The sequence below is a fragment of the Salmo salar genome, chromosome ssa04 (assembly GCF_905237065.1).
Source record: "Salmo salar chromosome ssa04, Ssal_v3.1, whole genome shotgun sequence".
Classification (NCBI taxonomy): Eukaryota; Metazoa; Chordata; class Actinopteri; order Salmoniformes; family Salmonidae; genus Salmo; species Salmo salar.
In genome coordinates this window covers 67,438,919-67,462,882 of record NC_059445.1, presented here as the reverse complement: position 1 = coordinate 67,462,882, position 23,964 = coordinate 67,438,919, and the positions used below count along the sequence as shown (strand labels likewise).

The 23,964-nt window shown below is 40.8% G+C and overlaps 3 protein-coding genes across 6 annotated transcripts in view; 2 read left to right on the top strand and 1 right to left on the bottom strand.

Moving 5' to 3' along the window:
* LOC106603706 (protein FAM168A) overlaps window positions 1-4,414 on the bottom strand; it is a 45,538-nt gene extending 41,124 nt beyond the window's left edge. For all 3 annotated transcript variants that reach the window (XM_014197707.2, XM_014197708.2, XM_014197709.2), the window contains exon 1: window positions 4,182-4,414. The gene's annotated coding sequence lies outside the window, so the exon portion shown is untranslated. The remainder of the gene's footprint in view (window positions 1-4,181) is intronic.
* On the top strand, window positions 249-14,631 carry plekhb1 (pleckstrin homology domain containing B1). 2 transcript variants are annotated; one of them, XM_014197711.2, is made up of 6 exons: window positions 249-525; window positions 12,585-12,737; window positions 12,991-13,093; window positions 13,206-13,245; window positions 13,322-13,403; window positions 13,767-14,631. In XM_014197711.2, exons 1-6 carry the CDS (start codon window positions 498-500, stop codon window positions 13,898-13,900), a joined length of 540 nt encoding a protein of 179 aa, XP_014053186.1. In that variant the 5' UTR covers window positions 249-497; the 3' UTR covers window positions 13,901-14,631. The 2 variants fall into 2 exon arrangements, with proteins under 2 accessions (XP_014053186.1, XP_014053185.1); XM_014197710.2 differs by lacking the exon at window positions 249-525 and adding an exon at window positions 10,150-11,230.
* Window positions 14,632-18,168: 3,537 nt separating this feature from the next.
* On the top strand, window positions 18,169-22,799 carry h3f3c (H3 histone, family 3C). Its single transcript, XM_014197705.2, has 4 exons — window positions 18,169-18,459; window positions 19,303-19,447; window positions 20,252-20,405; window positions 20,578-22,799. Exons 2-4 carry the CDS (start codon window positions 19,320-19,322, stop codon window positions 20,704-20,706), a joined length of 411 nt encoding a protein of 136 aa, XP_014053180.1. The 5' UTR covers window positions 18,169-18,459; window positions 19,303-19,319; the 3' UTR covers window positions 20,707-22,799.
* Window positions 22,800-23,964: the final 1,165 nt, after the last annotated feature.

The following is a 23,964-nucleotide window of genomic DNA, read 5'->3' as shown; positions in this document are numbered from 1 at the left end:
CCCCTTCACACAAGTTTCCCCTAGGTACAGATCTAGGATCAGCTTCTCCTCTCAGAGTACTGACCTTAATCATTAGTGGATACAACTTCACAGCACTGCGGCTTTCACTACAAACTATGGGTGTGAACGTTTCAACGAAATTGGGATCCCTAACGTTAAGAAAAATCCCTAACGAAAAACGGTGTTTTTTTATTTGTTTTTCCCACGTAACTAAAATCACAGTGCAGCTGGCTCGCCTGCTCTTTCTCTTCGCTAATGATGTGAGTGTGTGTTCAGTCTGTGAAATACAGCATTACATGCAGCTTTTAATTGCCGATAGATGGCCTAGTGCACGGTTCTGACTCCATCTGTTGACCTGTCTATACGGTTCCCCTCTTCCCTCTCCGTCCCTCGCTCGCTATGAAAGATGCAAGTGTTTGTGTTCTCGGAAGTATGGACACTAATCAGTCTCATCTGTTAAACAATTGTGAATCTTAGAAGTCGATTCCTAGTGGAAGATGTGTTTTCTTTCTACTAAATGTCCTGGTAAGTCACAGTATTTAACTTTAGTGTACTTTTTTGGAGAGAGAGGTCTGCGTGCAGGCAGCAGACAGGCTGCGCACAGCAGCTCGATATTATTTGATTGACAGTTCTGGTCACCTAGTGATGGACGTTAGTCCAGCTTCAGAAGCAGCATTCCTTTACATTCAAGTCAAATACCCATTTCGTTGCGCTTCGAAACGATCTCCAGACAAGGTTTTGTGTCAGCATTAAACAAACATGCCGTAGCTGAGGCGCTTTCAAGGGTATTTGACTGCGATAGATATACAGTGCCTTGCAAAAGTATTCATCCCCCTTGGCGTTTTTCCAATTTTATTGCGTTTCAACCTCGCATTTAAATTGATTTTTATTTGGATTTCATGTAATGGACATAAACAAAATAGTCCAAATTGGTCAAGTGAATTTAAAAAAATAACTTGTTTCAAAAATGTCTAAAAAAAATAACAAACGGAAAAGTGGTGCGTGCATATGTATTCACCCCCCTTTGCTATGACGTCCCTAAATAAGATCTGGTGCAACACGTTACCTAAAGAAGTCACATAATTAGTTAAATAAAGTCCACCTGTGTGCAGTCTAAGTGTCACATGATCTGTCACGTGATCTCAGTATATAGACATCTGTTCTGAAAGGCCCCAGAGTCTGCAACACCAATAAGCAAGGGGCACCAAGCAAGCGGCACCCTGAAGACCAAGGAGCTCTTCAAACAGGTCAGGGACAAAGTTGTGGAGAAGTACAGATCAGGGTTGGATTATAAAAAAATATCTGAAACTTTGAACATCCCACAGAGCACCATTAAATCCATTATTAAAAAATGGAAAGAATATGGCACCACAACAAACCTGCCAAGAGAGGGCCGCCCACCAAAACTCACGGGCCAGGCAAGGAGGGCATTAATCAGAGGCAACAGAGACCAAGGATAACCCTGAAGGAGATTTAAGCATACTGCTAAAGCAACACTCGAGTGGTTTAAGGGGAAACATTTATGTCTTGGAATGGCCTAGTCAAAGCCCAGACCTCAATCCAATTGAGAATCTGTGGTATGACTTAAAATAAGTTAAAGATTTCTGTACACAAGTGGAACCCATCCAACTTGAAGGAGCTGGAGTAGTTCTGCCTTGAATGGGCAAAAATCCTAGTGGCTAGATGTGCCAAGTTTATAGAGATATACCTCAAGAGACTTGCAGCTGTAATTGCTGCAAAAGGTGGCTCACCAAAGTATCGACTTTGGGGCGATGAATAGTTATGCACGCTCAAGTTCTGTTTTTTTGGCTTATTGCTTGTTTGTTTCACAAAAAATATTTTTTTTGAAGAAATTTATTTCTTAAATGGAGGAGCAAAACAGATATTTTGGAAACATTTTCCACTTAGCTAGCAAATGCAGTTAGCTAGTTTAGCCTACACAACCACCCTGCTCAAACAGGGGTGCTAGCTGGCTATGACTATCCAACACGAACTCTTCCGAGTCAAGGTAAGCTTTTGGTTTTACAAATGTATTGCCACTGGGGACTGCCGGTGTAACTGCTAAACTGCTTACTACACTGCATGATTGAAACGGGTATACTAACGCATTAGTTATATTAGCTATGTTGACTATGACGTTACTTTAGCTAATATGGTGAGCTAGCTGCGGTGATGATATGAAGGTTTGGCTTGGAACGTTTTTTTTTGCCTGGTCACAGACAGCTGATGTGTTGTGCATTGATGTCCACAAACGAAGGGAAAAGGTGAGAAGAGGGCGCGTAGATGCGTGAAGGAATACAACGAGCAGTTTGAATGTGGCTATGAAATTGAACTGTTTGCGTGTCAACAGAGGTGCATTCATTCCGCCGATTCTGTTGAAAAACGTTTCTTAAACGGAAGCAAGTGGAACGAAACGGGGATAAACATATCTGAATTTGTCGAAAAGGAACTGTTTTCAACTGTTGGACTAATGATTGTTCCCTAGGTCAGCTAGATGCAGGCAGGAGTGTGCAAGGCGATATTCGTCACTGTCTGTCGGAAGTGTCACTGTCTGTGACCTAAAATCATTCTCTCGACCTGTGTCGAGCAACCTCATGATGGGTATAGGGAACATTTTTGTATCATGTAGTAGCCTAAACCTATCGCTGTTAAACTGGGTGAATGGAATATGCTGTAATAGAAATAAGTCTACGCTCATTAAATTTTTTTTGTCTTAAACCGTACTGACCGCCACTGGTGATAAAGAAACAACGTTCTGAGTTTAAACATGGCCAAGCTAGTCATTAAATCATTTATTTAACTAGGCAAGTCAGTTTATAAGAAATTATTATTTACAATGACGGCCTAGGAACAGTGGGGGCAGAACGACAGATGTTTTACCTTGTCAGCTCGGGGATTCGATCTGGCCCAACGCTCTAACCACTAGGCTACCTGCCGCCCCATGAGAAACATTGTATCAATAACAAAGAAATTAGCCATTTAGACACGTTAAAACATTAACACTGGAACAAGTGCTTCTCCACAGATAATGGAGCGCCCCCACATCTCTGGGGTGTGTTTTGTCTCACTGCCCTCTGGAGCCCAGCAGAGCACATAGCGGCACTCTCTCTCACACACACACACACAGATGGTGAGCAGCAGATTCGGCGCCCCGACATCACAGTCCAGTGTTTACCTGGAATCATGTCAGCTATATATATTCATGACATTTCTATCTGCAAGGTTCCACAATGTTTTGCCTATTGAACGTCCATGCTCTCTAAAGCAGCAGCAATTGTCAACTACATTTTCCAAAATGTAAAATGTTTGGACATGGAATAGGCCATTGGCTAGTGATCGGTTCCTTCAAAATGAAATGAAAAACGGGTACAATATTTTCATAATGAAGCATTCTTATTCTTCTTGTTATATTGTAGTGTTTACAGTAATGTGTATTATGCATGCTTGTATTATTAAACAGCTTAGATGTGACCATATTTGATACCTTGCGCAATTAGTCCACCTCCTATTGTAACTTCATAGCTTCTAGCTATTTTGCCATCGTATCAGCCTACTTCCCAAACGCATCATAACCACCGCAAATTGTGAGTCATAACAAAAACGGCTATTGTACGCATACAATACTGTCAGGTCTTGTTCTATATCACACCGAAAAAAATACTTGCGTCCAGCTGATATGAAAAAGTGAAAATTAATAGTTTTCCCTATGTGGCCTCTCTATCGTGTGGACTCCTGAAATAATTGCTGCGCTCAGAAATTCACTTGGCTTTTTAAAATGGTCACACAGTCAAACTCCCGACACCATTTTGAGCCGCACATATCTTTACCAAAATCCGATCTGCTGCTACATGAGTAGAAAAAATAGCCAGGACAAGGGGTCGGCTGCGTTTCCTCTGCACTCGCTCTCAGCCCATGTCACATTTTATAATGCATCCTTGAGATCCAAGGCCGTTGCTCCGGCGATTACATTGTTACACACTTATGTCTGATTTTATTTGCCAATGGACCACAGCGACCTATGGCTTGGAACGTGTAGCCTAGTCTTACCCATTTTGTAATATTTTACAACATGCATGTCCATGAATTTTTTTTATATATGCATAGCAAATATATATATTTACATTATCAGGCAGGACACGTCTGTCTCCAAGACTATGAACACGTTATGATATCAAACTCACCAAATGTCCAAGGGAATTTATTATCGTGGAGCACCTCGTCTTTAATTTTATGCTGAGTCCGGAGTCACTGATTTCCCTTGTTCAATGCTGGCGGTTTTCTCCAAGGTTTGCTTCGGTTGTTTCTCATAAGCGGCGTTGGTAACATCGACATCCACATAAAGTGGGGGGATGGGAATATCGAGAGAGAATGAGGGTTAACGGAGGGGGGCAGTAAAACCTTGCAAACACAAGGGGAGGACCTTTTTCTCCTACGTGACTGTCAAACAGGGACCAATTCAGAAGTCTCACTACCTCACATCTATCATCAAGTTCACTGGAGTTGGAAATATAGGCTACATTTATTAATAAAAATTATGACATGATCCTTGATTTAAACTTTCTGATTTATGTGTTCTCACATCTCTGTATGTTGGTCCTGTTTAATGTGTATGTAGCAGTGGGAAAGATACATTTTCAAAGAGGACCGCTTGAATCCCTTATAGAATGATCATGACAGCAGAGAGGATTTCATATAAGAAAAAATGAAAATCAAACTGGAGATTTATGGTAGATGACAGAATAGAACAGAATATTTTTGCTTTGCAAAACATACTAGGCATCCCTGCCTTATCTGTGTTTTTGCTATTGCCATGTCAATCATGATGTATGTATATAATAGCAGCATTATCTGTCATTCAGGAAAGATGGGGCTTTTTTAGCCAAACAATTTTTTGCATGTTATTTTGGCATTAATACATGTCACATCAGTTTGCAAACAATGTAAAAAAAAAAAAGATATACACAACCTTTCAAAAGTTTTGGGTCACTTAGAAATGTCCTTGTTTTTTAAATAAAAGCACATTTTTGGTCCATTAAAATAACATCAAATTTATCAGAAATACAGTAGACATTGTTAATGTTGTAAATTACTATTGTAGCTGGAAACGGCAGATTTTTATGGAATATCTACAGAGGCCCATTATCAGCAACCATCACTCCTGTGTTCCAATGGCACGTTGTGTTAGCTAATCCAAGTTTATCATTCTAAAAGGCTAATTGATCATTAGAAAACCCTTTTGCAATGATGTTACACAGCTGAAAACTGTTGTCCTGATTGAAGAAGCAATAAAACTGGCCTCCTTTAGACTAATTGAGTATCTGGAGCATCAGCATTTGTGGGTTCGATTACAGGCTCAAAATGGCCAGAAACAAAACTTTCTTCTGAAACTCGTCAGTCTATTCTTGTTCTGAGAAATTAAGGCTATTCAATGCGAGAAATTGCCAAAAAACTGAAGATCTCATACAACGCTGTGTACTACTCACTTCACAGAACAGCACAAACTGTCTCTAACCAGAATAGAAAGAGGAGTGGGAGGCCCCGGTGCACAACTGAGCGAGAGGACAAGTACATTAGTGTCTAGTTTGAGAAACGGATGCCGCACAAGTCCTCACAACTGGCAGCTTCTTTAAATAGTACCCGCAAAAAAATTGCTTTTCTTTCAAAAACAAGGACAATTCTAAGGCACCCCAAACTTTTGAACGGTAGTGTATATAATTGAGTTGACAAAGTCGCATACAAACAGTCTCTTTTTTTGGTTTTCTTGGATTATTGCAGCTCCAAAATGCAGGTGTTTCAGCATAGCTCAGTGCTTTCTGTGGTGATGGGGCAAGCCAGCAGAAAATACGGAGTGTTGCGCAGTGATTGGCTCAGTGTTCTGTCACTCATGGGGACACTACGTCACCACCAAGTCTAAGAGTAGAGATAGAAAATTCTAGCCCCTTGGGTGCTGCCAGAGTTACATTAGAAGTTTGCGTCCAAGAAGGCTCAAGGTCATTGGCCACAGATAAAATTACATCAAATCACGTTATATGTACAGTAACATCATACTTTCAAAATCTTAGCTAGCAGTAATCAATAATCAAGTCGACAATCTACTGGCAAAACCTTTTTAATCCTTGTCATATGAAGAGAAATAATGAAGAGAAATTATAGATAAAACATATCGGTGCTCATCGGCCATTGGACATAAACATTACACAAGTTGGAAATCGCAAATTCAACAATGAGTGGTTTGGAAGGAATCAGTCACAGTGGCTAACATTAACTGCATGCATTGCAACGCAATCACTAGCCTGCTGCTCAGTGGAGTGGCTGTGTGGTCCCAAATCTGGGATTAAGGGGCTCTTTTCCAAGTTTAAAATGATAAACATTGGCCATGCTGTCAATGAAGCATGCTTTGTGTCGTACTCAAAACAACTTAAGTCGGAACTGCAAAAACTTGACTTGGAGATATGTATACTGTAGCTAAGAAAGTAATGCTGTGTAGTAAGAGTTTGTGGGCACAGTTTGTCACTGTTATAGTGCAATTAATGTATTGTTTAGTGTTGTGTAGTGGCTTCACAGGCATGATTCCCACTTTTTTTTTTTTTTGCCCCACCAAGATTTGCATGCTAAAATCGCCACTGGATAGCAGTAACATGTTTTGTTTGACTGAGTTGTATAGAATCAGATTAACATTGCAAGTCACTATTAAACAAAATTCTTAAAAAAAATAAAAAATGCAACCAACCACCTCCATAATTCTGCTACAGTACTTGCTTATCTCAACTACATAAAGATTCCAATGATAGCCTTAACCATGTTGCTCCAAAAACCTTACCGCAGCCCCAAAAAGTTATCAAGAGGTTTTAAAGGGCCAAAACATGCAACAGAATTTAGGGGCAAGAGTCGGAGGTAAATGTATTTTACAAAGGTTCAATCAGGAAGGCTGATCTGAATACTCGTTTAACTTCATGCAGTAAGCATACCATTCACTTTTTCTTATTCTTCGGGCTTAGTGGGAATGAATACAAAAATATGATCAGCATAGCGTCTTCTTTCTTCTCCTCTTTCCTTTAAGCCAAGTGAGGAATGTTGTACATCTATTTACCTTATAGCCTATAAGCACGGCACAATAATGCACATTCCTCACGCTTGCTGTTTACCCTATGGGCTCACGCTTGCAACTATCACTTTCCTCGCTCTCAACCAATGGCAGTAAATTGTGGGATGTAGTTATGTCAACTCTCCCATGTTCTCTCACTTGCTCTTTTTCAGCAACAGTTTTCAACAACCATCCACCTCCCCACCACCAGCTATAATACCCTTAAGGCCAGTCATTGGAACTCCTTTCCCCAAAGGACAGCAGACCCTGTCATATCATCTGACCATTCCCCAAACTATTTAATAAAATGTCATATTGCATTCCGTCTTTGTTGTTCTTTCAGTTAAGCCTGTACTCGATTGTCCTGAAGAAAAACACTCCCGACAAAGAATCTCCAATCCAAAATTAAATCTAGAATTGGCTTCCTATTTCACAACAAAGCCTCTTTCACTCATGCTGCCAAACATACCCTCATAAAACTGCTTATCCTACCGATCCTTGACTTCGATGTCATTTACAGAATAGCCTCCATCACTCTACTCAGCAAACTGGATGTAGTTTATCACAGTGCCATCCGTCTTGTAACCAAAGCCCCATATACTACCCACCACTGCGACCTGTATGCTGTCTTTGGCTGGCCCTCACTACATATTCGTCGCCAAACCCATTGGCTTCAGGTCTTCTATAAGTCTTTGCTCGGTAAAGCCCCGCCTTATCTCAGCTCACTGGTCACCATAGCAACACCCACCCGTAGCATGCGCTCCAGCAGGTATATTGCACTGGTCATCCCCAAAGCCAACGCTTCCTTTTGCCGCCTTTCCTTCCAGTTCTCTGCTGCCAATGACTGGAACGAATTGCAAAAATCACTGAAGCTGGAGTCTTATGTTTCCCTCCCTAACTTTAAGCATCAGCTGTCAGAGCAGCTTACCGATCACTACCTGTACACAGCCAATCTGTAAATAGCCCACCCAACTACCTCATCCCCATATTGTTATTTATCCTCTTGCTCTTTTATACCCCAGTATCTCTACTTGCACATCTATCACTCCAGTGTTAATGCTATATTGTAATTATTTCACCTCTATGGTCTATTTATTGTCTTACCTCTCTACTCTTCTACATTTGCACACACTGTACATACAATAGAAAAATCTGTTATTGTTTGTGTAACTCTGTTTTTGTCACACTGCTTTGCTTTATCTTGGCCAGGTCGCAGTTGTAAATGAGAACTTGTTTTCAACTGGCCTTCCTGGTTAAATAAAGGTGAAATAAAAAAAGATGATCTTAAACCCAACCAAATGCTGAGTGCCAACAAAGCACAAACATATTCAAACAGAAATACTAATACAATATTATAACATGCTATAACTCTGTTAGGCTTTTACAACATATTATTGAGATGTACTGTTACTGGGCCTGATGATGTGCATGTTTGCACTGAATCGGAAAAATCTTAGCTGGTTTGGTGTAAGGTAGTGATGTGAGCTAGCAGCAGGTAAGTGGAGAGCACAGCCTTCTGAAATCTAATGACATTTGCAGACCCTGCAGTCTAATTCCACTTGTATCACAATAAGTAAAGGGATAGGCCTGTGCTGTTCACAGAATTACTTTACTTGAGCATGCTTTCCTACAAGCCAAATAATTGCTTGCTGTCATAATAATGTCCTAACAGGTGAGAGCTGATGTGGCATAATGTCACATCTAGTTATTTTGCAAGTTGGCTGGTGTTTTACCAAGCAATTTAGCTGAACCACACAGTGGTTTGTGTCATCGCGATTGTTGAGAACTGTTGAGACACTAGATGTCATGAATGTTATTGATATGTTATGTAGCCCCTTATAACAGAGGACTCAACACAAGTGCTACCACCAAGCTTTTCAAACAGCTAGACGTCAGTGTGATTTCAGGCAGGGCAGGCCAGTGGATAGGGTTAAAGGTCTGTTCTTATGGAAAGGTGGAGTAAGTCTAAAAACACTTACACTCTAAACATTGCGCTACTGTGTCAGTCACCACCAAGTACCATTGACCTCCGTTTGAGTACTAGTCCCAGTATCCTACAGAGCACACTAGTAGAGAGATGTGTGTATTTTAGAATGGCTACAAGTTCAGATTTCAGAGGTCCTCAGGTTTGCTGGGCTATGGTGAATGTTGAGGGACTGTCATGTGATGTCATGGAACACAGTGGGTCACTGCTGACTTCGCTGACCATGATCTCCAATAAAAATACACAGCGTGTGGTACTGATAGGGGTAGGAATAGGGCCATCTAGTGGCAACGGAGTGTAAGTGTACAAAGAGTATAAATAGAGTCCCTTATGTTGAAGGTCAAACCCTGAGAGGAATCCAGCGTTCCCACAGTCACAATACAATGGCCAACATTCAGTCCCAGGCAGCAGTATGTCATCAGAACATCTGGCTAGCAGTTTTTCCCCACTAGGATACCCTTCATGACTCACATGGTGAAAATAGAAACTGATCATCACCAAGCAGGGTTGGGGTCAATTCCATTTAAAATCCAGTCAATTCAGACAACCCTGGACCCCCCCCCCATAACAGATCAGAAGCCCCCCCAAAAAACTAATTTAAATATCAATTTGAGGCCCAACCCCACAATTGCCAAAGATATCGACATCAGGCACCCCCATGACATTTTAGGCTCCCCAAGAGTCAATATATAATAAGAACCCTGTGGCTAAGTTAGCATTGCTACTGTCTTCCTGAAGTAGGGCTATTGTTAGACACAGACTCAGCACTGCATTGGCTTTTCTGGGTCAGTGGTATTACTGGTGCTTCTGGAGGACGTTGTGGCATGGGTTCGAATCTTGGGTCCACCATGGCAGGGATGAACCACATTATAGATGCATTAATTTTAGAATATTAGTGTGATTAGTAATAATGCATCTATAAACAGCTAATTTCTCATAAACAATATATATATATATATATATATATATTGTTTATCTGACCTTGAAAACAATTATATCCTCATTGGCTATATCCAGATCATTCTAACCATCTCAAACTCTCTATTTAATACACTGACCTGAAGCAGTGACCATGATACAGGCACAAGAAATGAGGTCATCATTATACCTCCATGGGATTGGCTCACTGAGGGAACAGAGTCTTCTAGTAAGGTTTAAAATAGAGCCAGGGTGATTCCTTAGTGAATCAATCTAATACACCTTGACATTTCTGCTGGGTTCACTTCAAATAATTGACTTCTTTCTCAGCAGACCCACATTTGTGCTTATAAAAGTGCTTGGGCAGCTTTCATAATGTTACAACAGTAACTCAAGTATGCTCAGGTCAAGGGTGCACCTGAGTTAAAACAGGAATCAGAAACGGATAGGGCAAATGGCAGATGGGCTGGTCCATCTTTAGCCCAGTGGATTGGTAAAAAACATTTTTTTGACCAGAATTACCATTATTTGGATAATAATGGGTGTCTAAAGGGAAATAAATGTGGCAGTGTGTTAGATATGCCCCAACCGATTTCTGGTATCAGTCTGTCCCTGACAGGAAGGCTCCCAAAGAACTATAACAGTTGGCTAATTCTCATGGTGTTATTTTAATGCAGGGATTAATGTGTTTGAGTGTTATGCCTTTTTCACTACGTGCTATCAACACATGCAGTAGTCCAATAACCCCAGTTCCTAAAGACAGATGACAACACATGCAGTAGTCCAATAACCCCAGTTCCTAAAGACAGATGACAACACATGCAAAATATAAAGAAGGGCAAAGCAGAGACAATTTAGTAAATAGTGGAGGAATAAGGAGTTGGAGAAGGAAGTGAAAACATTCCAGCCAGAGAGGGAAGCAGAAGATAAATCAGGAGAAGGTGTGGCCAATCCAGGCCCACTAATCCCAAATGATCTAGTTCCGCCCCATTCTCCGCCTCTCGCTCTCAGATTAGAAGTGAGGGCCAGAATAAACAATAAAGGCATCGTAAAGGCATCTCTGTCTCTCTGCAGACGACTCCTCAAACAAGAACAAACACTTGACAAACATAAAACATACACCCCTGGCACAAACACGCTTCTGGGTTTCCTCTCTGGATTATTTGGGGTGAGGAATTGTAACATGGACAGATCTCCGACCATACACATAGCTCTGCTGAAGTCAGGCTGGCTTTGGAGACAGAGTGAGTACTGTAGATTCAATGTTTCTCAAATAATGTCATGTTGTAGTCTAACCTCGTGTCTACCTGTTTTGGTCTCAGATATAGCCTTAGCCATTGCAGGTACTATCTTTACCAAGTGTAGACCTCAACGGCTAAACATAGCATAAGAAGTTGTGGGGCACTAGTATGAGAGAAATATCAGCACTGTATAGAACACTTTGAAAGACAGGTTAAGGCCAGGCACCACAGGCTGAAATGACATGTTTGCATCTACCTATCAAGTTTGAGATTTGTTTGCCTTTTGGTCCATTAATATTTTCAAAAACTAAACAGAAACATGCTCAAATCTTGATAAATGTTGATTTTCTTTATTTTATCATACTAGTCATCAGAATGTCATGAATTTTAACCACTTTAAAATGGCCATACATCCATAATTTCAAAGCTCACTACATTTGAATTAAACATCATTTAGAAGCCCATGTAATAGAGAATGTCACAAACAATTTAGCATATTTTAATACAATATTTCAGATAGTTTTAAGTTTAATATTTGTCTAAATTCAACTGGTAAATTGATTGTGATATAATTATGCCTGGCCTTAAGTGGTGTGTGAGGTCTGTAGCAAGCTTTGCTCAAGTCCCCAGTCTGTGCCACTCTCTCCAAAAACAGTTCTCCCATGTTCTTAAAACTGACTCCACTGAAAACAAAATGGAGGACTCTGTTGATGTCATCAAGATCGCTAACAGATTAACCTACAGTACCTACCATTTAGCTTGTTTTGATGAAGCCAATGCACTAAAGGGCATCTTTGCCCTATTTATTGAGTTGTGGTTGCTTGTGAAAACTATTGGCTTTTTAAATAAGATCAGAATCGTTATAGAAGGTGAATGTTACAACTGTTATGAAATCCCAACCCTTACTCTGCTTGTCCAGCCTGGCCATAATCTAATTAGCTTCCTGTCTGTTAGCAAATCAGTGACTCACGCAGAAAGGCCACAAGCCAACCACTGGGGATTCACACGCCAGAGAAAAACGTATACAGATTTATAGCTTCAACGATATAAATACAAAACACTCAAAATAGGGTTACCCATTATAGACCCACTGACTAGAATGCGTCTGAGATTCTTGTAATAAAAATTGCTATATAAATGTAATCTATTGTTATTAGTATTATTATATGCTGAATTGAGACAATCATATCTGGCTGACAGTGCATTTCAGTTAATGTGGATAAATAAAAGTATACAAAATGGTCAAAGTCCAAACTGACCGTTAGGAAAGTGGACATCTTAACCTTACCCCAACTCTACTTCACTTCACCCTCCATCTCTCCCCCCACGCCCTTCCTGCCTCCCTTCCTTCCGTCAGCATCCATCTTAAAGCGGTGGAAGCTGAATTGGTGTGACCTGTGGATCGATGGGAGCCTGGTCTTCTACAAGACGGACAGCAGGCGAGAATTTGAGCACCGAGTGGGTCTCAAGACCAGCTGTGTGAGCGTCAAGTCTGGCCTGGAGAGTGCAGGTGAGGAGGGAGTGTCTGGAAAGATGGGGATGTTCAACATGACAATGCATGCTTCCGAAATGGCAATCTATTCCCTAGGCCTATAGTGCACTACTTTTGACCAGAGCCCCATGAGACATGCTGTATGTTTTATTACAGAAATAAAGTGGACTGAGGAGTCCAAATATCTGTATTGACCTCCAAAAGATTTTGGCCTTTGCTGTGGACTTTGTGTGTGTGTGTGTGTGTAACCCTAGCTGTCTATGTTGTACAGGTCTCTCTCCCCCAGAGAACCACCCAAGTGAGAACATGGTGGTGGTGCAGCTTAGAGATGGCTCCACTGTGATCCTGTGTGCCAACAGTGAGGACGAGGCACTGTGAGTCTATTTCTCTCACACACACACACACACACACACTCTCTCTTACAGTGCACACACGCTCTCTCAATCTATTTCCTCTCTTTCTCCTTTTGTCATTCTGTTTTTGCAGAGCATGGAAGTTGACAATTCTAGAGGCGAGACGAAACCCAGTAAGTAAACCAGGGTTTCCCAAACTCTGATTCTTAGAGGACATTATTGTCTTATTGTCTTGTCTTTCCCACTTAGTTCCCGTATGACCCATACGACGACTCGTACCAGTCCGTCCCAATGGACGGCAACAACACCATCTACCTCACCCCTGGATCAGGTAAAGACAACGCAACACCCAAGCTCTGAGTCGTATTCATTATTGCACACTGTGGCAAAATGTTTTGCAACGAAAAATGAAAACAAGCGTTTCTTATTGTACAAGTTCAGGTAGTCCCTCCTTGTTTAAGTCCATTTTCTACTGTTAGGTGCCTAGTGAATACGACTGATTTCAGCAAGTCAACAGGGTGACTCTAGCACTCCTTTCCAAGACTCCCTGAAATCAGTTGTTGACATAACTATCCTGGTTACATCAAATCAGAAAAGTCTAATAAAACACACTCATATTAACTTATGCTCCCGTAAATACTGTAGTACATCCTATATTCAGCATCCTGTCCCTCCCTCCCGCTCCCTCTCTCAGGTACCCACCACATACTGATCCAGAGAGACCCATACGACGGCATAGGAGAGCAGGTGGCACTGGGGCTACTGGCGGGCATGGCGGCGGGCGCTGCCATGCGCTCCTTCCTCTGGATGCCCTTGTTCTTCTGCTGATAGAGAAGGTCTCTGATCTGGACCAGGCTGCTTGCTTGGGCGCCCTCCCCCAGTGCACTAGCTCCATGAGCAGGGAGGCACGGTTGGGAAATTCCCAGGCTGCTGTAGGCCTCATTCCTACAAGTCTTATTGTATTTCACATATATTTTTTTCCCGGTTGCAGAATAATAGTGCACGAATGTGTGCGTTTTAATGTCACATGCACACGTACAGTGAAATGCCTTTCTTGCCAGCTCTAACCACAACAATGCAGTAATCAATATCAATGTAATACTAAAAATAACAACGTATAACAAAAACACAAGATATAAAAATAAGAACACGATAAAGTAAGTAAGCATACTATATCAGGGTCATTGTATGTGTGAGCGAACGTGTGTTGACAAATTGGTTTACAGAACAGGTTGATGGTAACATAAATATGTCCTTTATAACATATGCTGTGTGAACTCAACCTATTTAGTAAAAATGCATATGAAATGTATACTGTATGCAACATACAGGGTGTATGAAAAACAACGTCCCGATCCGCATATTCATCTGCCTGAGGTTAATGGAACCCCCCCCACACAGCACCATTGACTGCAATTATTTTGAGGTGCAAAAAATGTATCACTTTTATTAACCTTACATTCTGTACATGAGCTTAAATACAGAATCTAATTCACTAGTACAATGCTGCTGTTGTCAAATTTAATAAAGGTTTTCAAAGCCATGGATATGAGAATTAATATTCGATGACAGAATACTTCCTTGCTTAATTCCTATATGGAACATAAGGCTACCTGTCTGGAGATGGTGTTCCATGACAGACCACAGTCCTTCATATCCGTCTCCACTGTTCACCTACATGGCTCTTTGGGGCGGCCACACTTTCTTTCTATAATATAAGAGAGAGACAAATATGTAATCAATATGTTAATGTATTACACATCAGTAGTAGCCTACACACTAGTCACTCACAATCTACGTTGATGTCATTTTTCTCAAAACAATATTCACATGATGGTGAACTTCAGAGAAGCACACCAGTAGAGAGAGACAGAGCTCATGAAACTAACCCATCTCCTACCAACTCAGTTAGCCTACATTCAGGGGTGAAATTGATGGGGAATGACTGGGAACTGAGTTCCCAAAGTGACACTCATTTTAACATCTAAACATATCTTTAAAAATGAATTCACACTGACACAGAGGGATTAAAAATCATTTTAAAAACCTGTTTGTTCATGTGGTTTTTAGCATCGATTCATAAACCAAGAATCTGAGTCTGACCCTTCCACATCCATGCCTTCCCAGTTCTCACCATAAAAAAATAAACCATCCTACAAAATCAAGGGTTGTTTTTTGTGGTTTGAAATGACATTCTCCTTAGTAACACTGTTATTCAAACTGGTTAATCATAATGGGAAGGCTGTTGTAAAGTAGAGCTACAGTAAGCGAAATTATGCACTATATAAATTATAAATGACTTAATCTCTAAATGATAAGATTACATATTTAGTCATTTTTTTTCAATGAAGCTCTCAAATCATGACTAAACAAAACCCTTGATGTTGCACCTTAAATAATCGATGATATTCCCTTTTGACGATCAATTGGCATCCAATTATGGTTTCAAAGAGTTCATGGTAGGATATACTGAGATGTTTCTCTACATGGATTACAATATTAAGGTTTAAATGAATGAAAACAACCCCTGAATTAAAGAGGCTATATGGAACTTTTACCTCTGGCGTGCTCTTGAGCCAAAAAGGGTCCCAAAACGACAAATGTTCCAGAAATAACTTTATAGGTCTTAATGACACTCAGAGGGAACCATTAGCCTATAGCCTTGCTGTAATGTTATGCCATATGAAGAAAAAAAACACATTTGCTTTCTTTTACCACTTTCCCAATTTGTGTGATCTTGTATTTTCTTAAGAAAATGTCACCAAACTGCCATATTTTCATACACAAGCCGCGGCCTGCCTAGCTGAGATACCCCCAACTGTGTTCTCTTACACCGACACGGAGGCGATTAAAAAACTGGCGATTTGATAGCTACAACATTGTGTCACCATCACTCAATACTTGTAAAAATGTAAATTCTGAAAACGCTTTACCAATGCTAGTAATGTACAACCGCGGTCCTTCCGCGTGGTAGTGAAATTCATACTTTTAATAAAAACTTGAATCGAATACAACAGCCTACTTTTTCGTCATTTGTGTTGCTCAACTGGAGACGTAACGTCCTTCATGGACTGCTGGCTGGGCTGCAACCTAAACTGAGATTCAATTGGCACATGTGTATTTGCGCTGAGTTGGGCAACACAAATGCGCTCGCTATCCAACCACAGATAGAACAACTGAATGTATAAATATGAAGCATCCGCTTGGCGTTTCTACGGTAGTGAGATAAAGCCCACTGGCGCGCAGTGGGAGAAGGTGGAACGAGATGGATTTTGGCCTACATTCTGCAAATGTTGTCATCGATTAAACGTTTGATCTTAATACAGTTTTCTGTTCCCAAAAATAGAATTCATTATGATCAGAGTGGACTAAGTTTTGTAGACTTTAGCCTTGCACACGCGCATTTCACATAGTAGGCGTTCCCTAACAGAAATATGCAGATATATGCTAGAACAGAACAATAGGATCTCGCCAGCTCGTGCTTGGCTCTGCCCACCTCCTTGCTTGTTCTGCCCACTATGACTCATCTGTTCCCATTGGAAACGACAGGCTGGGGTCTATCTTGGTTTAGTTATAAAAATCTTTGGTCCAACAGCGCCATGCCAGCCAGGATGCCTGCATGCCCCATGTGCCCTTGTTTTTTTTTTTTTTTTTTTTAAACAATGTCAGGTACATACAGGGATGACAGGAAGGGTAGTGGTTTTTCTGGCTCAGGTTCAAAGAGACATGCCATTCCACTGAACCTGCCCTGGAGACGGTTCCTTAGCCACTGAAGAGCCTCATGTGTGGACTCTCAAGACAGAGGGCTGTAGTCTTTGGCCGGGTACAGGTCCTCCACTGACTGCACCTGGTTGTGCATGGCTGGCTTCGTAGGGCCAATATTGTGAACTGTCAAAATAGGCTGCATGGCTACACTTTTGAGCTCCATGTAGGCATTCACATGTGGTAGAGAGAATCCCCTGGTCACCTGCCAAGAGGAAGGATGTTAAGTGCCATATGCCTTTCAATACATGACTTTGAACACCTTGAAAAGCATTTATTGCAAGAAATGTGCTATATAAATCAAGTTTGATTTGATTGATGACATTACAGCTGTAGAATATTTAATCAACTAATTTTCATGAGGACATTTGCAATTTGGGATTTTATCACCTGACATATCAATCATATAGTTGGAAGGATCCTATAAATCAAAACTATGTGAATGCAGGTACCAATCAGAATAAATAAATACTGTGCGCTGAAGATTTGTCTCATGTCAATTCTGAATGTCAATAGATTTTTAGATTCATTCTCATCAATGACAACATTCTAGAACTGAGTTATCACTCATGTAAGTCTGGTATCCGGGGTAATCTGGTTAATAATTATATAACTGATTAAGTGTCTCTTCCTTGAAGAATGCTGACAGCTGTATATAATATATTGTATTTAATAGCTACACTCACCAACACAGGATATCCCTCATGCTGGACCTGACCAAACTGATAAATTGCCCCTCACTATAGTTGCACTTCTCCACGTGGCTAGACTTATAGTGGTCTTTTAATGCTATTATGCTCATCCTTGAAAAATGCCATAAGGTCTGAAATAGACACCAAAGTCAACATACTGTACAAACTATTATCTAGGCTAAGTAATACACAATTATTTGATCTACTGCTCTGCTAACTAGCTAGCTAAAGTGTAATAAGTGGCTATCTAAAACAGGGAAAGAGTACAGAAGATTGGGAAGAAGTTCAACTCTTTATTCCATTTTTTTCCAAAACAGCACATGGATTCATCATGGTTTGGGCAATGGTATCCGTTCGCCCTGGTGAACGGTAGCCGACAGTGTCGGATAGAGATGATGTCCAGGAATTTGGTCTTGCTGAGGTCTTCTGTTACACGTCAGTTATCTTCCAGTCTGAGATCTAGAATGAGGCCCGAGTTCCTAAATTGAAATTCCGAGTTGGATGACCGTTCAAATCGATTACAAATAAATGTAGGCAGTTGTACTGAGAGGAGACTGTGCCACTATGGCATAGTAAACGCTTTTGAAAAAGCAGACAAATTCAAGCAGTTACAAATATCTGTGGTTACTACCTTATCATTACTTTCACAAGTAATTGATTGAACACCTTAGATTATTTCGTATTAGATTACTTCGAATCGATAAAGAAATCACTAGAAAGCAATAGAAATGTTACTTTCAGGGAAAACTCCAACCATCAGAAACGATGTTTACAAAATGAAAGCAGTTGCATTATGGGAGAACAATGATTGACACGGCAGCCATTTTCCTACGGGGCGCCCTGTTCCCATTGTGTGAGAGATAGTAAATACTGACACTGCTAGAAAACCATAACATTTATTTCCTTGCGAAAAAACGTTTATATTCACGTCAGGTAAGTGGCACATTTTGGCATATATTTTTGTCTAAAACACTTAACCACTGTTTTATATAAGTTTCAGATGGGTTAAACTTCATTTTATTTTAAAATAGCATTTTATTCCGTCGGTGTGGAAATGGAGAAGCGACTGCCGCGATGCTAGAGAAAAATGCTTTCTACTTCACTGGCCGAGGCAGATGTAAATTCCGCTCCAGTTTCATGTGCATTTTTACTTCGCTTGTACGGTATAAACAAACGTTCACCTACAACTCAGAGCGACTTTTTGGATAGCTACAGTTGTCTAGTTTTATGTTTTAATGTTCGTAGTTCTGAACATTGTTTAGTTTTTCGAAGATTTTTGAAAGTTTCTGTCCCGCTCTTTGCCTGTATATTGGTAGGCTCATTCGATTGCTTCTTCATCTGCGGCCATAATCTTGCGGTTTAGAGGGCGGAACTAGGGTTTGTGGACCCACCCATACGCTGTAAACCGTGTATCTCGATTGGTCGACAGCGACGACATTGCCCACTGGATTGGATGTTTTTCGATAGGCGATCTGCATACTAGTTTTATTGGTTGGGCAGTATCCCAGTATTCACGGATAGGATAGTGGCCCGCTGTTGCTGGTTTGCAATGTAGCTGATCAGCAAAATAGAAAGTTATCATAACAGAGTAGTACTCCAGACGGAAGCGTTTCAGTCATCATTTCTCAATAATAGCAACACACTAGTATACATCTAACATTTAACACTTGTATTGCAATATATTTGCAACTCACATACTTTTTTGGAATTGTATCTAACAGAGCATTGTCGACACATAAAAATAAACATTTAAATGTGTTTTTACCTGTCTCTCAGGTGATCACTAACTCGTCATGGCTCGTACCAAGCAGACCGCCCGTAAATCCACTGGAGGAAAGGCTCCACGTAAGCAGCTGGCCACCAAGGCTGCCCGCAAGAGTGCACCGTCTACTGGTGGGGTCAAGAAGCCCCATCGTTACAGGTAAAGTATCGGTTCACCTCTAGAAATAAACATTAGTGTTTACCACAGATCGTACATGTCATGGTCAGCTAGCAGTGGTGTAAAAATACTTTAAAAACTTTTACTTAAGTACAATTTTACTGGATGACTTTTACTTTAGTCATTTTCTATTAGGGCATCTTTACTTTTACTCAAGTATGACAATACGGTACTTTTTCCACCACTGTCAGCTAGCGATACAGCTTGTGTAAAGCTTGTGCGAAACCACAGAGGTGGTACCAATTCATATTGGTGTGGAAATGACTTGACACTCCAATTGGTCACTTGGTGTGTTCAAAATGGCACCCTATTCCCTATATAGTGTACTACTTTTGACCTGAACCCATAGGGAATAAGGTGCCATTTCAGATGCAGATAATGTTTTCAATGAGCAGTTCCACAATCCTTATAACTAAGCAGTGCCTGCTGGTAAACGTCACCACTCAATATGTGGGGCAGCAGGTAGCCTAGTGGTTAGAGGGTTGGACTAGTAACCGAAAGGTTGCAAGATCGAATCCCCGAGCTGACAAGGTAAAAATCTGTCGTTCTGCCCCTGAACAAGGCAGTTAACCCACTGTTCCTAGGCCATCATTGAAAATAAGAATTTGTTCTTAACTGACTTGCCTAGTTAAATTAAGGTACAATTATTATTTAAAAAAATCTAATTAGCACAGCCAGACACGACCAGTAGAATTCAGCATGGGGGAAATGATCGATGAAGTACTTACTATAGTAGAATATAATCACCCCCCCCCCCCAGTCATACTGACTGTGTGTTGGTTCCAGGCCCGGCACCGTGGCCCTGCGTGAGATCCGTCGGTACCAGAAGTCCACTGAGCTGCTGATCCGCAAGCTACCCTTCCAGCGCCTGGTGAGGGAGATCGCTCAGGACTTCAAAACCGACCTGCGCTTCCAGAGTGCAGCGATCGGAGCCCTGCAGGTCAGTGGCTGTGTGTGTATGTGAAGCTCTGTCCCCCTTAATCCAGATCCTGACCTAATTGGCCTACTGCACACACGGTAACAAAACAACATGCTCAAATTCTTTTTTGTATGCTGACTTATGCATATATATGTGTGCGTGTGTGACATTTCTTCTCTCTGTCTGTCTGCAGGAGGCCAGCGAGGCATACCTGGTGGGTCTGTTTGAGGACACCAACCTGTGTGCCATCCATGCCAAGCGTGTCACCATCATGCCCAAAGACATCCAGCTGGCACGTCGCATCCGCGGGGAGCGTGCTTAACCCGCCCTCCTTTCCTTTTTCTCTTTAATGTTTCACCTCTATTCTCTTTGTTTCTTTATCTCTCACCGTCCTCACTCCCTCATTCGCCCCGCCCTTCCATCTCACCCCCCAGCCCCCCTCTCCCTGTTTTCTTCTTGGTAGACTTTAGAGTAACCGTGATTATGATGAGAGAAACGTATTGAAAAGTCTCGTCTCTCATAGTTTTTGTCTTCAGCAGATGTTTTAGGGTACCTTTTTCGTGCATGTAGTAGGTGTCGCTGATCAGACACACACACACACACAGGTTTGTGCGTCCTCAGCTCTCATAAAATAAAACTCACTCACATGCACAGGTGGGCAGACCAGAAGGGCGTCGCCCGGGGGCTAGTCTGCTTAAGGGGAGTGGCAACTTCCACAGCAGGGTGCTACTAAAACTAACCCCAGGGCTGTTGGTGTGTGGGTGTGTGAGCGAGCTCTGATCAGCCAAGCAAATTGTATTCAACAGCAAACAAGTATCATCTTGGTTACTTAAAAATAATTGATGATTACTATCATTGTGGATATTGTCTATTTTTTTTAATATATATATAATTCATACATATACACCTTTTCTTTTGACTACTGCCAGAGACATCAAAATAATAATAAGAAGAAAAAACGAAGTGATTGACGTTTGGCAAACTTCTGTTTTTACAGAATTATTTTTAAACCAATCAGAAAGAGCTTCTCAGTTTCATAAGAGCTACTGTTCCAATGGCAGCCACATGGGGGTGATATATACCAGCCCCCCTCCTATTTAGCTTTTTCTCACTATTATCTGTCATTTTCCATGATACTACTCTCAATCTCTTTACCCTATCTCCTTCTCTTAAGGTTAGTTGTGTTCGGCATTAGAGTTGTTACACCAGTATGAGTTGACTTTGTAGTAGCGAGAGTTACTCTTCAAGTTTGGGTTATTTTCTGACTTTCTCTCACTTCCTTTGTATACTGAACAAAAATATAAACTTAACATGCAACAATTTCAACGATTTTACAGTGTTACAGCTCATACAAGGAAATCAGTCAATTGAAATCAGTTCATTAGGCCCTAATCTATGGATTTCACATGACTGGGGCGGGTCGCAGCCCTGAGAGGGCATAGATCCACTTGGGAGCCAGGTCCACCCACTGGAGAGCCAGGCCCAGCCAATCAGAATTTGTTTTTCCCCACAAAAGGGCTTTATTACAGACATAAATACTGTTTCATCAGCTGTCCGGGTGGCTAGTCTCAGACAATCCCACAGGTGAAGAAGCTGGATGTGGAGGTCCTGGGCTGGTGTGGTTACACAAGGTCTGTGGCTGTGGGGCCGTTTGGACGTACTGCCAAATTCTCTAAAACGACATTGGATGCGGCTTATAGTAGAAAAACTAGCATTCCATTTTATAGCAACAGCTCTTGTGGACATTGCTGAAGTCAGAATGCCAATTGCACGCTCAACTTGAGACATCTGTGGCATTGTGTTGTGTGACAAAATCCCACATTTTAGAATGGCCTTTTATTGCGCTGTGTAATGATCATGCTGTTTAATCAGCTTCTTGATATGCCACGCCTGTCAGGTAGATGGGGCAGCAGCGTAGCCTAGTGGGTACAGTGTTGGACTAGTAACCGAAAGGTTGCAAGTTCAAATCCCCAAGCTGACAAGGTACAGATCTGTTGTTCTGCCCCTGAACAAGGCAGTTAACCCACTAGGCTGTCATTGAAAATAAGAATTTGTTCTTAACTGACTTGCCTAGTAAAATAAAAAAATATCTTGGCAGAAGAGAAATGCTCACTAACAGGGATGTAAACAAATTTGTGCACACAATTTGAGAGACAAGTTCTTTGTGCATATGAACATTTCTGGGATCTTTTATTTCAGCTCATGAAACACTACATGTTGCCTTTATATTTTTGTTCATTAAAGATCTGACCATAGAATCTGTCAGTTTCCTCAATTTGTGATAAGCAATATAACCTCATGTTTGTTTTCTTATATTTGTTCTTATTCCTCAAGATTTTCAGATGTTTAAGCTGATCTTTGTATTTTCCAAATTCCTCATATTATGGTGGTAATAAATAGATGTTACACAAAGTAGGTGTCTTTGTCAGTTTCCTTTTCTACAAATGTTTCACTCTTTGCTTGTGTGCATAGTCTGTAAGATTTGTACGATTTTGATTGATGAAACATTCCAGTGGGCTACCTCTTGATTTGAAAGAATATAACTTCTAGATACAACTAGATTACCTTATCATAACAAAAAAACTAAAGACCTAGAACTCGTGTTTTTGCAGGCAAACAAATGGCAAAGCTTCAAATCATGTTTTTAAAAAGTAATGTACTCTCATGGTATGTCATTACAGAAACCAACTGCTGTTTGCATGTGAAACCAGTAGAATGTTCACTGCTTAACTCTTTTCCGTAAATGTTTTATCCTGAAAATCTCCCCAGTCCTTAACGATTACAAGCATACCCATAACATCATGCCCATAACACCACTATGCTTGAAATATGGAAAGTGGTTCAATTATGTGTTGTATTGGATTTGCCCCAAACATAACACTTTGTATTCTGGACAAAAAGTGAATTGCTTTGCCACATTTTTTGCAGTATTACTTTAGTGCCTTGTTACAAACAGGATGCATGTTTTGGGATATTTTTATGCTGTACAAGCTTCCTTCTTTTCACTCTGTCAATTAGGTTAGCATTGGGGAGTAACTACAATGTTGTTGATCCATCCTCAGTTTTCTCCTATCGCAGCAATTAAACTCTAACTATTTTAAAGTCACTTCTTTAAACCCTGGGCGGTTTCCTTCCTCTCTGGCAACTGAGTTAGGAAGGACGACTGTATCTTTGTAGGGACTGGGTTTATTGATTTACTGCTCGACTGAGGGACCTTACAGATTATTATATGTGTGGGGTACAGAGATGTTAAACTATTGTTCCACACAGAGTGAGTCCATGCAATTGATGAACTTATTTAGGCTTGCCATAACGAAGGGAAGAAATACTTGACTCAAGACATTATAGCTTTTCATTTTTAATTCATTGTAAAAAAAAAATCAAAAAACATAATTCCAATTTGACATTATGGGGTATTGTGTGTAGGCCAGTGACATAAACATCTCAATTTAATCCATTTTAAATTCAGGCCGTAACACAACAAAATTTGGTAAAAGTCAATGGGTGTGAATACTTTCTGAAAGTACTGTATCAGAGATCTGTGTGCATACAGGTAGACAGGCCTGTTTTCTTTCCTAGT

Excerpts from the sequence above, each read along its gene's own strand:
- plekhb1 (XM_014197710.2), top strand. The coding sequence starts at position 11,170 with ATGGACAGATCTCCGACCATACACATAGCTCTGCTGAAGTCAGGCTGG. Across the intron at positions 12,738-12,990 it reads GTCTGGCCTGGAGAGTGCAG|GTCTCTCTCCCCCAGAGAAC; the intron begins GTGAGGAGGGAG and ends TATGTTGTACAG. Across the intron at positions 13,404-13,766 it reads CTACCTCACCCCTGGATCAG|GTACCCACCACATACTGATC; the intron begins GTAAAGACAACG and ends TCCCTCTCTCAG.
- h3f3c (XM_014197705.2), top strand. The coding sequence starts at position 19,320 with ATGGCTCGTACCAAGCAGACCGCCCGTAAATCCACTGGAGGAAAGGCT. Across the intron at positions 19,448-20,251 it reads AAGAAGCCCCATCGTTACAG|GCCCGGCACCGTGGCCCTGC; the intron begins GTAAAGTATCGG and ends TGTTGGTTCCAG. Across the intron at positions 20,406-20,577 it reads CAGCGATCGGAGCCCTGCAG|GAGGCCAGCGAGGCATACCT; the intron begins GTCAGTGGCTGT and ends GTCTGTCTGCAG.